The sequence below is a fragment of the Rhinoderma darwinii genome, chromosome 5 (assembly GCF_050947455.1).
Source record: "Rhinoderma darwinii isolate aRhiDar2 chromosome 5, aRhiDar2.hap1, whole genome shotgun sequence".
Lineage (NCBI taxonomy): Eukaryota > Metazoa > Chordata > Amphibia > Anura > Rhinodermatidae > Rhinoderma > Rhinoderma darwinii.
The window spans coordinates 69,943,593-69,960,283 of record NC_134691.1 but is presented as its reverse complement, the minus strand read 5'-3'; the positions used below and the strand labels follow the sequence as shown (position 1 = coordinate 69,960,283).

General features: G+C 41.5%; 1 protein-coding gene across 2 annotated transcripts in view; it reads left to right on the top strand.

Annotated features, from left to right (window-relative positions):
• Positions 1 to 16,691, top strand: part of TERF1 (telomeric repeat binding factor 1) — a 50,502-nt gene that overhangs the window by 12,578 nt on the left and 21,233 nt on the right. Inside the window, exon 4 of one of the 2 annotated variants that reach the window (XM_075828220.1) lies at positions 15,119 to 15,205. The exons of the other annotated variant lie outside the window; for it this stretch is intronic. Within the exon in view, the coding sequence (XP_075684335.1) occupies positions 15,119 to 15,205 (87 nt within the window). The remainder of the gene's footprint in view (positions 1 to 15,118; positions 15,206 to 16,691) is intronic. 2 annotated transcript variants of the gene reach the window in all.

The window sequence follows — 16,691 nt, the reverse complement described above, 5'->3', positions numbered from 1 at the left end:
AGCCCCTGAGGGACCAAAACTGTGAAAATGCCCAAAAAGTGACTCCATTTAGGAATCTACACCCCTTGAGGAATTCATCTAGGGGTGTAGTGAGCATTTTGACCCCACAGGTGTTTCATAGATTTTATTAGAATTGGGCAGTGAAAATAAAAACAATCCTTTTTCTTCAATAAGACGTATCTTTAGTTCAAAATGTTTTATTTTCTCAACAAATAAAGAAAAAAAAGAACCCCAACATTTGTAAAGCAACTTCTCTGGGATACGGAAATACCCCATATTTGGTCATAAACTGCTGTTTAGTTACGCAGTAGGGCTCAGAAAGGAAGGAGCGCATTTGGCTTTTGGAGTGCAGATTTTACTGGATTGGTTTCTGGTCGCATTTGCAAAACTACTGTGGGACCAAAACAGTGGGGCCCCATTTTGGAAACTACACCCCTCAAGGTATTCTCCTAGTGTTGTAGTAAGCATGTTAACCCCGTAGGTGTTTTGCAGGAATTAGTGTGCACTCGATGTTGCAGAGGGAAAATTAGATTTTTTCCATAGATATGCCAATATGAGGTGCCCAGCTTGTGCCACCATAACAAGACAGCTCTCTAATTATTATGCTGTGTTTCCCAGTTTTAGAATCATTCCGACACGTAGCCTTAATCTTTTGCCTGGACATTCGACCAGGCTCAGGAGTGAAGGAGTACCATGCGAAGTTGAGGCCTAATTTGGCGATTTACAAAGTATTGGTTCACAATTGCGGAGGCACTGATGTGAAATAATAAAATAAACCCCTGACAAGTGACCCCATTTTGAAACTGCATCTCTCAGGCATTTATTAAGGGGTGTAGTGAGCATTTTCACCCCATAGGTCTTTTCCATTAATGATTGCGCTGCTGGAGCAAAGTAAAAATTAAAATTTTTCCCTAGATATGCCATTTCAGTGGCAAATATGTTGTGCACTGGAGACACACACCCCAAAAATTGTTAAAGGGGTTCTCCCGGCTATAGCAATGCCATATATGTGGAAGTAAACCGCTGTTTGGTTACGCTCTACGGTTCAAAAGGGAGGGAGCGCCATTTGGCTTTTGGAGCGTGGATTTTGCTTGGTAGTAGTTTTGTTTGGAGTATTACTGGTATTTTAGTTTATAGTGTGGGGGCATATGTAAGCTGGGCAGGGTACATCAGGGGCATAGTCAGGTGATATAATAATGGGGTAAAAAAAATAAATCTATAGATGTGTGTTACGCAGTGAAGCAATCCTTTCTGCACAGGCCGGTGTCGCACTGATAAATAACCTTTGCAGTTTGGGGAATTTTGCTGGGAAGTGTTGTCCTGGTATAATACGGGCACCCTCGCTTCCAGCAGATATGTTTGGGCCCCACCCTTCCTGGTTCCCTAATTTTAGGGCCTTGATAAATCGCCTCTTGAAACTGAAGAAATATTACCCCCAGGCCTGCAGAACTTCGTGTTTTTTATTTCATGACTTATTTGAGCACTAACTAATTTAATTTTTTCATACAGGAAGTGGTATGAGGGCTGTTTTTTTGCAGGACGAGCTGTAGTTATTATTGGTACCATTTTGGGGTACAAGTGACTTTTTGATCACTTTTTAATCCAATTTTTGTAGGGCAAAGTGACCAAAAAACAGAAATTCTGGCATTGTTTTTTATGTTGTTGTTTTGTTTTTTTTACGACGTTCACCGCGTGGAATAAATCAGATAATATTTTTATATTTCAGGCCGTTATGGATGCGGCGATACCAAATATGTATGGTTTATTTATTTGTTTCAATAATAAAGGACTTGATAAGGGAAAAAGGGAGATTGTGTTTTATTTTATTACTTTAAACTTTTATTATTTTTTTACAACTTTTTTTACACTTTTCTTTAGTTTCACTAGGGGACTTGAAGATCCAACTGTTAGTTTTTTTTCTAAAACATTGCACTACTATCATTCGTGCGTTGTTAGGTCTCCTGTTGCCAGGGCAGGGCTGCCGATCTTCTGCCAACTACTAAGATGCAGCGATCGCTTATGATCCCCACATCTAAGGTTTCATGGCAGGAATCGGAGCTTCCTGAGCTGGCGCCATCTTGCGGACGACTACAGAAGCCTTTTAGGCCCTGCCTCCGGGTGGGGCCTGAAAGGCTTCCGTACTAGGCATACTGGGAGGCTAGTGTTAGGCCTCCGGTTGCCATTGCAGCCACCGGCATTCCGGAAATTTCGTTGCTAGGGTGCAGATGAGCTGCCAATCCCTTTAATGCAGTGATCGCTTTTGACCGCTGCATTTAAGGGGTTAATGGGGATTAGAGCAAACTTTGGTCCCCGTCATTACCCAGGGTGTCAGCTGTAACATGCAGCTGACACCCAGGGATGGTGGCACCGACTTGACTTCTGAGCCGGTGTCCACCATTTGTCGTATGGATACGGTAAAATGCGGGAAGCACTAGCTTTCCATGACGTATACATACGACAAATGTCAGGAAGGGGTTAAAGCTGATAGAGTTGATATAAATATATATATTTTTTTGCGCTATATACTGGGTTAAAAAGCCTCACAGCAATCAATAAAGTTCATATGGTACACTTAAAGGAGTTTTCCAGGGACACAACATTTTTGAACTAATACTCTCTGTAAATATTTAATAAAGTTCCTAATATATAGTATTAAATCTGAACACATTCCTTCCTATTCTCCCTATCTCTGCCCTGCCGGAAGTTCTGCTTTTCATCTGTCTCCTTTTTTTTCTCTCCAGAAAAAAGTTATTTTGGTATATTGCTAGAAAGCTATACATAAAAAGAAACCTTGGTGTGGCGCTGTTCCCTACTTGTGAAAATCCTTTGAGTGGTACCCAGTAATGAATTTCCAAAAGTAACGTTGAGGTTATGGAAATAAAGGGTTTTAATTGTGATCATAAAAGCAACGCGTTTCGGAGCCGTACCGGCTCCTTCATCAGGCAGTATCACAGAGAGAGGTTAATGTGTGAATAGTGCAAATATTTGTACTTAAAAAAACCGGGAAGGAAAAGGGGCGTGGCATTGATGAAAGGTAAAAAAAAAACACTACATAAGATCATCATATATGTTACACTTCAATAAAGAGAAGAAAAAAAATAAGAGGCGGTAAGTAAGTAGTAGATCACTAAGTTATTTGACATTTATGTTGTAACATTGTTTTCGTTGGTAGCAAGCTACTTATATGTATACACCAATATGTGGGATACGGCTTATGTGGTATGATCCCGGGGATGTCAATATAAGATATGATTCGGTCGTGTTATAGAAGGCAGTACTTAAAATATAGGTAAACATAAGTGAACAAGTTCGTATACCTATAAATACAAATGTTGTCATGCAGAAGAGGTGACCGTATAAAAAGGAGAAATTTACATTGCTGGAAGTGCTAAGTGACACGATATATATACAATAAAATGAAATTTAAAAAAAAAAGCGATATGGCAGGAGGAGGTTTTAAAAATATAGAGTTTGTTTAACTGGTTTGTTGGAGGTTCACAGTTTTTATATAATGGTTTCGGAGATCTCATTCAGGCCCGAAGGCACTAAAGTATTCAACCTATAGATCCAATTAACTTCTCGTCGACAAAGGGATTCGAATCTCTTTGCTTGGTCTGTATCAATGCAGTCAATGGGCATAATTCTATAGCATACATAATATGAGACAATGAACAATGCATAAAAGCAAAAAGAATGCCAAGAGAGACACACAGCCAGCGTCCACCCCAACGCGCGTTTCGGCGCAAATGCCTTCGTCTGGGGGTGGCGTTAGAACATAATCAGGGGTCACTTAAATGAGTCAGGGCCAATAAGAGAAAGCCTGCATCACCTGCAAGGTGTTCCGTAAATAATAGCCTCGCTGCATGATTACCGGTCGCTGGATCGTGGAGTGGCCACGCCTCCGAAACGACAGCCGCGAGGCACCGGAAACACGTCACCGCGTCAAAAGACCCGGTCACGTGAATACGGAGTCCGATGCGTCACGGGTGACGAGAAACAGGGGCTGTTCACCACGAACCAATGAAAGAGCGACACAGTGAGGCAGGATACATCAGAGCGCAGATAAATTAGAGAAGACAGTGTGCTGCTATACGGGAAGGTGCACTTGAATTGGTACATTTATTTGATACATCCAATATAGATACAAATTCATCAAAATGTACTTTTTTGCATATGTATGCATTGTGTATCACTGACAGCCCATACATTTCCATATTATATGCTCATCATTCACCACCTCTTTTTTATTCACTTTACCTCTGATCACATTTTTGGAGTACTATACGCAGCACTTTATTCATTTATTCATTCATTGATTTATACATTTATTTTAATTTTCATCTTTCACACATTTTCTCACACACATTTGCTTTATTTATCAAGTTCTTTTCACTTCTCACTTTTTGCACATTCACTTTCATACTGTTTCATATATATTTTTCATCATATATGTATGTATATTCTTCACCATTTAAAAATGTATAAGTGCATTATTGTACATGCTTTCCCACTTTTTTTGAATATCTTGCAAAAGGAATTTATACATAACTTTCAGTGATGACTTTTTTATGACCCTGTCTAAATATTGATACTTTCCATAATTTGGATGAATTTGTATCTATATTGGATGTATCAAATAAATGTACCAATTCAAGTGCACCTTCCCGTATAGCAGCACACTGTCTTCTCTAATTTACCTGCGCTCTGATGTATCCTTCCTCACTGTGTCGCTCTTTCATTGGTTCGTGGTGACCAGCCTCTGTTTCTCGTCACCCGTGACGCATCGGACTCCGTATTCACGTGACCGGGTCTTTTGACGCGGTGACGTGTTTCCGGTTCCGGCGGCTGGTGTTTTCGGAGGCGTGGCCACTCCAGGATACAGCGACCGGTAATCATGCAGCGAGGCTATTATTTATGGAACACCTTGCAGGTGATGCAGGCTTTCTCTTATTAGCCCTGACTCATTTAAATGACCCCTGATTATGTTCTAACGCCACCCCCAGACGAAGGCATTTGCGCCGAAACGCGCGTTGGGGTGGACGCTGGCTGTGTGTCTCTCTTGGCATTCCATTATGGGTATGGTTTATCCTATGTAAATATGCTACCTTTATTGTGCATTTATTGACATCTCTTCCAGTTTATATTTGATCACATGTATGTTGATCGTATCTGCACTATATATTGTTGCATCTACTTATACTCGACCATATTTATGGTTTATCTACCCTTCTTTGGTGCTTATATAGTTCACCAATATTTTGCACAAATGGTTTGTCGGCATTTAACTTAGCGCTACATGTGTATACGGCCATTTGACAAACCTTTTATTACACTGTGGAACTTATTTTGATCCGCAAGCTCATAAAATATATTTTTGTATTTTATATATGGTCTCTTATTTTATATGTTACTTCCTGGAAGTTAAATCACAGATATAAATCTGTAATTTATGAGTATTTGACAGCCACACAGCTCATTGTCCCTTTTTTAACTGTCGGTCTATGGATTCTTTTTGCTTTTATGCATTGTTCATTGTCTCATATTATGTATGCTAATAAAGTATTTTTCTATTTTTCATACACCACGTGTCTCTTCAGCATCCTTCTTTTCTAGCTTATATATATTCTATTGCAATGTTTTTGGGTGAACACCCTTGGATCAGCCCGTGCTACTTTGTCTAACATTTTCTTACTTCGTATACTTAGTGGGCTATATTGATCCATGCTGCATTTTCGGTTTGGATAATTCTATAGTACTTGAAATCCCTTCCATATGCCAAGGTACAATGTTTAGAAATACTATGGATCCATCGTTTTTTTTTAATTGAAATTAGGCCGGATTCATACGAGCGTGTGCGTTTTGCGCACGCAAAAAATGTGGCGTTTTGCGTGCGCAAAAGGCACTTAACAGCTCCGTGTGTCAGCCCCGTATGATGCGTGGCTGTGTGCTTTTCGCGCAGCCGCCATCATTATGACACTCTGTTTGGATGTTTGCAAACAAAAAAGCACGTGGTGCTTTTCTGTTTTTATTCATACTTTTCACTGCTGTTGCGCGAATCACGTGCGTCCCACGGAAGTGCTTCCATGTGGTGCGCGTGATTTTCACGCACCCATTGACTTCAATGGGTGCGTGATGCGCGAACAACACACAAATATAGGACATGCCGTGAGTTTTACGAAGCGGACACCCGCTGCGTAAAAATCACGGACCTTCAGCATAGACTAATATAGGTCTGTGCGAGGCGCGTGAAAATCACGCGCGTTGCACGGACGTATATCCCGTTTGTCTGAATAAGCCCTTAGAGCGATACTTATTCAGGCGACCGTGTAATGGTTGGATAGTTCGCCCTACATATTGGACTCCACAGATGCAATTGATAAGGTAGACGACAAATTGGTATTGGCATGTTAGCCTGTGTTTGAGGGAAAAAACTTCCTGAGTACTATTGCTAGTATAAGAACTACATTTGTGTTGTGTCCTTGTGCAGCAGAGACAGCGATTTTTACCGCATTTGAATCTCCCCAAGGTTAGTAAAGGAAGGGTTTTCATGTTATTGTTATTAGTTATTGTCCAATGTTTAACTCTACTTGGGGCTAATATATTCTTCAAAGTCGGTGCTCTACGATATGTGCATTTAGGCCTGGTAGGTAAAAGGGGTTTTAGAAAAGGGTCATGAGTGAGAACATGCCACTGAGTTCTTAGAATTTCTCTAATTTTTTATTTTATTTTTATTTTTGTTAAAAGTGGTGATAAAATTGAATTTACTCAAGTGGTTGAGTTTGTCCTTTGAAATTGACTTGCCTGGCAGTCCATTTGTTTTAGCCTCTTAGTTTTGATAAGCGTCTGATAAAAGACGAGTGGGGTAGCCCTTTTCTGTGAAAAGTTTTTTTAAGAGTGCCAGCTTGTTTGAGGAAGTCACATTCAAGGCTCGTGCACGAAAGTCAGAATACACACAGCACCCTGTGTCGATACCCAACTGACCTATGTAACGACAGGGCTGTTCTTTACTAATTATTCCGTCCCCTCTGTGTCTATTGCCCCCCCCCCCACTAGTTCTCCCTTCCCCTTTAGTTTATTCCGCCCAACTACTTCATCTGAGGTGTGGTCACAGAATCCTGTGACCACACCTCAGATATCTAATGTAGTCCCATCATTCCTAAATATATGTACTCCATCATAAATTTAGATATAAAATGGTGCCGCTATTGAAGCAGAAGCAAAGAATGAACGGAGCAGACATTGAGGAGGCTTGAATGCCAGATTGAAAGCAACGTTTTTTAGCCAAACGAAACTTCAAAAATCGGATCAAATGTTGTGGGATGATTGTGTGATCCCTCCTGTTCGTCGACGTGCCAGTTATCGCCACTTGTTGCAAACCGAGAGGGACAGAATCCTTGAACTGAGAGTCCTTGGTTTATCACTCCGGCAGATCACTGCGCCTAGGCCTAGATGTCCGCACTGTTCAACGTTGCGTGTCCCAGAGGTTGGGAAAACGACAACGGATGGGAATAACAGCAAGAGGTGTGCTCTTAGAAGTGATCCATTCTGTACTTCAAGTGAAATTGGACGTCAGATCCCAAGCCGAGGGCAGCAACCAGTGTCGATACAAACCATCAGAAGGCGTTTGCACAATTTTGGGTTACGAGTCAGACATCCAGCTACAGGTGTTCCACTGACCACATGCCACCACTCTCAATGGCTATCAGGGTGCACAGCAAGATGACAATGGAGTCTGGAATGGAGGTCTATCCTTCATTGATGATTCATTTGTCTCAGACGCCATGATAACCGGAGATTGGCCTGGACCACGTGGACAATGCCATGAAGAGGCCTTCACCGGATTATGTTGTGGGGTGGCATAATGTACATAAGCTGGACCCCTCTAGTCTTCATTTTAGGTACACTTACGTTACATTGATTTGGTTGTGGAACCAGTTGTACGGACATTTCCCAATGTGTCCGAAAGGCCGTTTTTCAACAGGACCATGCCGCATGTTGGTTGTGCCTCTGGGCAGCTTGCGTGGCCTAAAAGTGCTACCATGGCCTGCAGCGTCTCCGGACTTGCCTTCCATCGAGCACATTTGGGACGTCTTGGTCAGCAATTGCAAAGGGAGCTGCCAGCAGCCAATCTTGATGATTTGCGTGCCCAAGTGCATTCAACATGGCATAACATTCCTCAGACAAACATTAATAACTTCATTGATAGGATGCCAAGGCGTGTAAGTGCGTGTATTTCTGCGCTTGGCGCTCATAGTCGATGCTGAAAAAATCAAGATGTTTGGAATATTTTGTTACCTTTTTTTTTTTTTATCGTTTGCACATCATTAACATGTCTATCCGTCCAGTGATTTCTACAATTCCAAAACTTTTCCATCTTGGTGTTGCAATTTCAATGTTGACGAGTGTAGAATATAATAAACCAGCAGATAAGGCAAAGAGTGTAGCTGCACCCTTCTTAAATAAGTTGCCCAGACATGGAAAGAAAGCTTAAGCATTGGGTCATAAAAAGTTCTGAAACTTTCTAACATACTTTGTTTTAGTTGGGCAGTGACATTAGGGGCTTTGTTGGCAACGCTCTGGTCGTGGATTCCACTCCTAGAGGGAGCCCCTGACGTCACTTTCCATATATGGAAAGTGATGTCAGGGGTTTTCCCACTATGGATTCCATGGCCAGAGCATCGCAAGCGCTCTGGCCAGAAACTCCTATCTTGGAAAAGCTTTGAGATGACAGAATCCCTAGCCAGAGCATCGGCAACGTTCTGGCCTGGGATTCTGCTCCTAGTAGCGCTATCTACAGGGGGGGTGACGCTATCTAGAGGGGATGTGTGTGGCACTGTTTAAGTGGGCACTATCTACAGGGGACACTGCTGCAGTCTACATAGGCACTGTTTGTGGCACTATTTACATGGGCACTTACACTTTATATATGGGCACTGTCTTTTAAAGTATGGAACAGATTTAATTCTCAGAAATTTCTGTAACAAATCTGCTATATGTGAATATATCCTAACCCGTTTGCTGAACTTGTAAAAACAGTATTGTGTTGGTAAGGCTGGGTTCACACGAGCATGTTACGTCCGTAATGGACGGAACTTATTTCGGCCGCAAGTCCCGGACCGAACACTGTCCCGGACACTGCAGGGAGCCGGGCTCCTAGCATCATAGTTATGTACGATGCTAGGAGTCCCTGCCTCTCCGTGTATTACAAAGTTTCATAACCTTTCATTATATAATAATTCAGCCTTTTTGTTTTTACATAAAACCAGAAACTTCTTTAAAACAGATCTATCATAGTATGAGGACATGTCCAGGCTATTATTTGCCTAAACAGCTCAAAATATATTGTGTCATTTGGCTAATAGCAACTTTCAAAGAATACAATAGACTCACAGTTAGGGTATGTTCACACGCAGAGTCAAAAACGTCTCAATATACGGAGCTGTTTTCAAGAGAAGACAGCTCCTGATTTTCAGACGTTTTTTGTGCCACTCACGATTTTCGCAGCGTTTTTTACAGCCGTTTTTGGAGCTTTTTTGAATTGAGTCTATGGAAAACGGGTCCAAAAACTCCCAAGAAGTGTCCGGCACTTCTTTTTCGTGGCTGTTTTTTTACGTGTAAAAAAAAAAAACATGAAAAACGCTCTGTTGGAACAGAACGCCGTTTTCCCATTGAAATCAATGGGCAGATGTTTGGAGGCGTTCTGCTTCCGGTTTTTCGGGCATTTACGGCCCGAAAATAGGCCCTGTGAACATACCCTTTTGAGTCAGCTGTATTAATAAAGGTAACGCTCCCCCATCATAACTTAGATGTCATCGATAACAGGTGGATCCTGCTTGTACATAGCCTTTAACCCCTTCCCGACATTTGCCCTAAGTATACGTCATGGAAAGCCAGTGGTTCCCGCAAAATGTCGTATAATTGCGACAAATGCATGGCACCGGCTCAGAAGCTGAGTCGGTGCCATCTGCCCCGGATGTCAGCTGTATCTTAGGCTTCATTTACACGAGCGTGTGCGTTTTGCGCGCGCAAAAAACGCAGCGTTTTGCGCGCGCAAAAAACGCAGCGTTTTGCGTGCGCAAAAAACGCAGCGTTTTGCGTGCGCAAAAGGCACTTGACAGCTCCGTGTGTCATCCGTGTATGATGCGCGGCTGCGTGATTTTCGCGCAGCCACCATCATAGAGATGAGGCTAGTCGACGTCAGTCACTGTCCATGGTGCTGAAAGAGTTAACTGATCGGCAGTAACTCTTTCAGCACCCTCGACAGTGCATTCCGATCACCATATCGCGTAACCTGTTAAAAAAAAAAGAGGTTCGTACTTACCGAGAACTTCCCGGCCGTTGCCTTGGTGACGCGTCCTTGGTGACGCGCATCTCTTGACATCTGGCCCCACCTCCCTGGATGATGCAGCAGTCCATGTGACCGCTGCAGCCTGTGCTTGGCTTGTGATTGGCTGCAGCTGTCACTTGGACTGAATTGTCATCCCGGGAGGTCAGACTGGAGGAAGAAGCCGGGAGTTATCGGTAAGTCAGAACTTTTTTTTTTTTTACACGTTCACGTATATTGGAATCGGAAGTCACTGTCCAGGGTGCTGAACCAGTTTAACTCTTTCAGCACCCTGCACAGTGACTGTCTCCTGCCGGGTTCGGTCAAAACGAGTTCGGCCGAACCCGGTAAAGTTCGGTTCGCTCATGTCTCGCACTCGCGCAGCGCAAAATTCACGCATCGTCTGCACTGCCCCATAGAGTAATATAGGTGCGTACGACACGCGCGAAAAGAACGCGCGTCGCACGCGCGTATATTACGCTCGTGTAAATGAGGCCTTACAGCTGACATCCTGCAATAATGGCGGGGACCAAAATTAGCTTCGATCCCCACCATTAAACCCTTAAATGCAGTGGTCAAAAGCGATTGTTGCATTTAAGGTGTTTGCAGCTCATCGACACCCTAGCAATGAAATTGCCGGGGTGTCGTTGGCTGCAATGGCAACCGCAGGCTAATTGTGGCCTCCTGGTCTGCCTAGCACGGAAAACTTTCAGACCCCACCCAGAGGCGTGGCCTGAAAGTCTTCCGTAGCCGCCGGCAAGTTGGCTCAGGAGCTGAGCCGGCGTCATCAGCGGTGGATGTCAGCTATATGTTACAGCTGACATCCACCTGTAACGGCAGGAACCGGAGCTAGCTCCGATCCCTGCCATTAACCCCTTAGATGCAGCGATCGCTGCATCTTTGTGGTTAGCAGATCGGCAGCTGTGCCCTGCAATCGCACTGCTGCCGACTGCTTTTATGGCAACTGGAGAACTAACATGGCCTCCTGTCTGCCATTACGGAAGCCGATTAGGCCCCGCACATGGCCAAGCCTAATCGGCTTTCTGTCAGTGAATGACTGACAGATCTAATACATTGCACTACATAGGTAGTGCAATGTATTAGAAAAAAAATCTGACAGTTGGACCTTCAAGTCCCCTAGTGGGACTAAAGAAAAGTGTAAAAAAAATGTGTCAAAAATATAATAAATGTTTGAAGTAATAAAATAAAACAAAACACAATAGCCCGTCTTCCCTTATCAAGTCCTTTTATTATTGAAACAAATAAATAAACCATACATATTTGGTATCGCCGCGACCCCTTAATAAATGCCTTAAGGGGTGTAGTTTCTAAAATGGGGTCACTTCTCAAGGTTTTTCTTTTTATTATTTCACATCAGAGCCATGCAATTGTGAACCAATACTTTGTAAGTCGCCAAATTAGGCCTCAATTTCGCATTGTACTTTTTCACTCCTGAACCCTGTTGAATGTCCAGGCAAAAGATTAGGGCCACATGTAGGGTGATTCTAAAATCGGGAAACACCGCATAATAATTAGGGAGCTGTCTTGTTATGGTGGCACAAGCTGGGCACCACATATTGGCATATCTATGAAAAAATCTAATTTTCACTCTGCAACATCAAGAGCACACAAATTTCTGCAAAACACCTGTGGGGTTAACATGCTCACGCTACCCCTAGGTGAATACCTTGAGGGGTGTAGTTTCCAAAATGGGGTCACTTCTGGGGGGTTTCCACAGTTTTGGTCCCACAGGGGCTTTGCAAATGCTACATAGCGACCAGAAACCAATCCAGCAAACTCCAAAAGCAAAATGGCGCTCCTTCCCTTCTAAGCCCTGCCGTGTGCCCAAAATCAGTTTATGACCACATATGGGGTATTGCCGTACTCAGGAGAAATTGCTTTACAAATGTTAGTGTTCTTTTTCTCTTTTTATTTTTTGAGAAAACAAAAAATTTTGCGCTAATCTTATCGGGGAAAAAAAGGATTGTTTTTATTTTCACTACCAAATTCAAATAAAATCTATGAAACACCTGTGGGGTCAAATTGCTCACTACACCCTAGATTAATTCCAAATGGAGTCACTTTTTCGGCGTTTTCACTGTTTTAGTGCCTCAGGGGCTTTGTAAATGTGGCATGGCCTCTGCAAACCATTCCTGCTAAATTTGAGCTTCAAAAGCCGAACGGCGCTCTTTCCCTTCTAAACCCTGCTGTGTGTCCAAACAGCCATTTATGACCATATGTGGGGTACTATTTTACTCGGGAGAAATTGCTTTACAAATGCTGCAATGCTTTTTCCCCCTCAGTCCTTGTGGAAATTAGAAAAAATTAGCTAAACCTACATTTTCTTTGAAAGAATGTAAATTTTCATTTTCACGGCCTACTTCCAATTATTCCTACAATAAACCTGTGGTGTCAAAATGCTCCCTATACCCCTAGATAATTTCATTGAGGGGTCTAGTTTCCCAAATGGGGTCACTTTTGGGGGATTTCCACTGTTTTGCCACCGCAAGAGCCCTTCAAACCTGACATGGTGCCTAAAATATATTCCAATAAAAAGGAGGCCCAAATCCAGTAGGTGCTACTCTGTTTCTGAGGCCAGTGCTTCTGTCTATAAGCACACTAGGGCCACATGTGGGATATTTCCTAAAACTGCAGAATCTGGGCAATAAATATTAAGTTGTGTTTCTCTGGTAAAACTTTGTGTTACAAAAAAAAAAAAATGATTAAAAATGAATTTCTGCAACAACAACAAAATTTAACCTCTACTTTGCTTTAATTCCTATGAAACATCTAAAGGGTTAAGAAACTTTCTAAATGCTGTTTTGAATACTTTGAGGGGTGAAGTTTTTAAAATGGGGTGACTTTTTGGGGGTTTCTAATATATAAGGCCCTAAAAGCCACTTCACAACTGAACTGGTCCCTGAAAAAATAGCCTTTTGAAATTTTCTTGAAAATGTGAGAAATTGCTGCTAAAGTTCGAAGCCTCGTAACATCCTAGAAAAATAAAAGGATTTTCAAAAAACCATGCCAATCTAAAGTAGACATATGGGGGATGTTAATTAGCAACAATTTTGTGTGGTTTAACCACCTAACTTTCAAGCACATACATTTAAATTTAGAAAAATGCAAATTTTTGCAATTTTTCACAAAATGTTGCTGTTTTTCACAATTAAATACTAAATGTACCGAGAAAATTTTAACAGTAACATAAATTACAATGTGTCACGAGAAAACTGTCTCCGAAATGCTTTGATAGGTAAGAGCATTCCGAAGTTATTACCACATAATATGAAACATGTCAGATTTGAAAAATGAGGCTCTGTCAGGAAGGTCAAAAGTGGCCAAAGCGGGAAGGGGTTAAAATGATAGAACCATAGTTGGAAGGAATGTCTAGTCACGGTCTTAAGACTTCAGTAACGTTAATATATCAGTATAAGGGTATGTGCACACACACTAATTACGTCCGTAATTGACGGAAGTATTTCGGCCGCAAGTCCCGGACCGAACACAGTGCAGGGAGCCGGGCTCCTAGCATCATACTTATGTACGACGCTAGGAGTCCCTGCCTTGCTGCAGGACAACTGTCCCGTAGTATAATCATGTTTACAGTACGGGACAGTTGTCCTGCATCGAGGCAGGGACTTCTAGCATCGTACATAAGTATGATGCTAGGAGCCCGGCTCCTTGCACTGTGTTCGGTCCGGGACTTGCGGCCGAAATACGTCCGTCAATTACGGACGTAATTAGTGTGTGTGCACATACCCTTAGACAGCACATAGTGAACAACCCAGTGTCACTATGCGCTGACTAAATGAATGGAGAGAAGTGCATGACGCTGATTGGTCAGCGTCATACACTCCTCTGTACAACGCCCACTTAGTCTAAAGTAAAAACACGCCCAGTTGGGCATTAAGAAAGTAATTTGCATAAAGCTAAAATCGCTCCTAACGTGGTAAAAATAGATAGTTTTTCTAAATAAAAAGCACTGCTGTCACCTACATTACAGCGCCGATCTCATTATGTAGGAGATAGGCCACTTATAATGTGGTGACAGTCTCTTTAAAATTAGAAAATCCTAATTTTTGCACATTTTATATGAATTCTGGTGTTTTTCACAAATAAATACTGAATTTATCGACCAAAGTTTTTCCACTGAGGCCCCATCCACACGACCGTATTTTTCATCAGTAATTACGGAGAGTATTTACGGACCCATTCTATTGGCCACGGACACCTATCAGTATGTTTACTGATAGGTGTCCGTGCTGAAAAAATTATACAACCTGTCCTATTCTTGTCAGTAATTGCGACACGGACTCTCCCATAAAAGTCTATGGGAGCTTCCGTAAATATGGACAGCTACGGATGTGTATCTGTGAACCGTCCGTATTTACGCAACATGTTGGTAACATCATTTGCAGCCTATCTTTTTTTTTTTTTTTAACCGATCTTTATATACGGATCAAATATGGATGCAATACGGACCTTATTTACGGACAGTTTTTACGGAAAGACCGAAATATGGCTGTGTGCATGGGGCATAACATAAAGTACAATATGTCAGGAGAAAACCGAATCGCTTGGATAGGTAAAAGCATTGCAAAGTTATTAACACATGGCCAAAACAGGCTGTGTTCCGAAGAGGTTAATGATTAATATACTATTAATAAATACGTTTTTACTGATTTTTCATTTGAGGTTTGAAATTTACATTGTAGGATTTCTGTATACGTTTTTGTTACGTAAATGAATTCACGGTTTGTTGCCTCCTAATATGTTTCTTTTTCTGTACAGGCTGTAGCAGTTTGCATGGAAAAGGGAAGATTTAAGTTGTCATCAGAAGTCCTTGACCGACAGTTTGAGGAATCTGAGACAAATAAGGTCTCTCATTTCTTCATGTGATCGAGCTGCTAAATATATTATGCAAATGTATAGGTAAAAGTTCCCAAATCCTGAAGGAACTGGAGATGTTATTTGATATGGTCAGAAATAACCTGAAACTCTGAAATTGCATTTCGAAACAGATTTTCCTTTGAGTAGATTGTTTGAATCAGAAATGTTAGTAGGCCATCTAGTGGCCTTTAAGCTAAATGTGAGTCATATAGATTTTGGTCAAATAGACATTTTAGTATTGTTTCTTATTTTTAGTCTTATTTTATGAACTTTTTTCTTATTGTTTATCTTTTGTTTTAAAACAAAACCGTAAGGGTGAGTTCACGCTGATTATTTTTGCACTGATTTTGATGCGGAAACCGTGTCGGAATCCGCTCCAAAAAACGTCTAAAATCGCCTCCCATTGATTTCAATGGGAGGGAGAGGCGTTTTTCGCCTCCCATTGATTTCAATGGGAGGGAGAGGCGTTTTTCCCCCAGACTGCTTTTTTCAGCGGCATGTCTTTTCTTGCCGCGGTTTCTGCCTCAGAAAAAAACTGCTTCCGGAAAACGCCGCAAATAAAAGCAGCGAAAACCGTGGGGAAAATAGCGTAGGAAGTTCAAAATCTGCCTCAAAATTCCTGAAGAAATTCCAAGGGAGATTTTTTTTCTGCTTGCAAAAAACCCTGTGTGAACAGGGCCTTACAAAGTGGGAAATCATTCATGCAGACGGGAAGTCTGTTTTATTTTTACTTTCAACATGCATTATTTGATTGCTGTAGATCTGGGGTCTGCAGTGTTTTTTAGCGTGTGAGACATATAAGGTAGGTTTGAGTCACATTGTGTACTAACCGATTCAGGATCAGGAACATTTAGCTATTTTTAACTTTTATTTGTTGGACTAATCAATTCAGGGTTTTTTCTTAGCATTTTTATCATTATTTTTGCTCTTTTAGCATTTTTAGGCCTATAGTTTGAAGAAAATTGTACAAAAATATGCGTTCTGAGTTTTAAGCTAATTTTTATGGTAATAATCTAGTGTTACCCTAAAATAGACTTTTTATTTGTGATCAACATTGTCTACTGCAAATTTCTATATATTACAAGTCTATTTTAGGGTAATTGAGCCAGAGCTAGCGTTACGACAATGATTGGTGGGGAGATTGTTTTTTCTTGTTGGGGTTATTTTATGTGTAATTTCCTTTTTTTTATTATTTTTTTTTATTTTTTTTATGGCCTTTCCTTTAAGCCCTTAAGGACACGGCCAATTTTGGCCTTGAGGACAGAGCAATTTTTTTACATTTCCCCTCTTTGCATCCCGACGCTCATAACTCTTTTATTTTTTGTACGACGTAGCTGTATGAGACTTTTTTTTTGCGGGACAAGTTGTACTTTATGTAGGTACCATTGTTTGGTACAAATACATTATCGCTTAATTTCTATAAATTAATATTTTGGCGAAAATGCAGAAAAAAAGCAGTTCCGCTGCAGTTTTA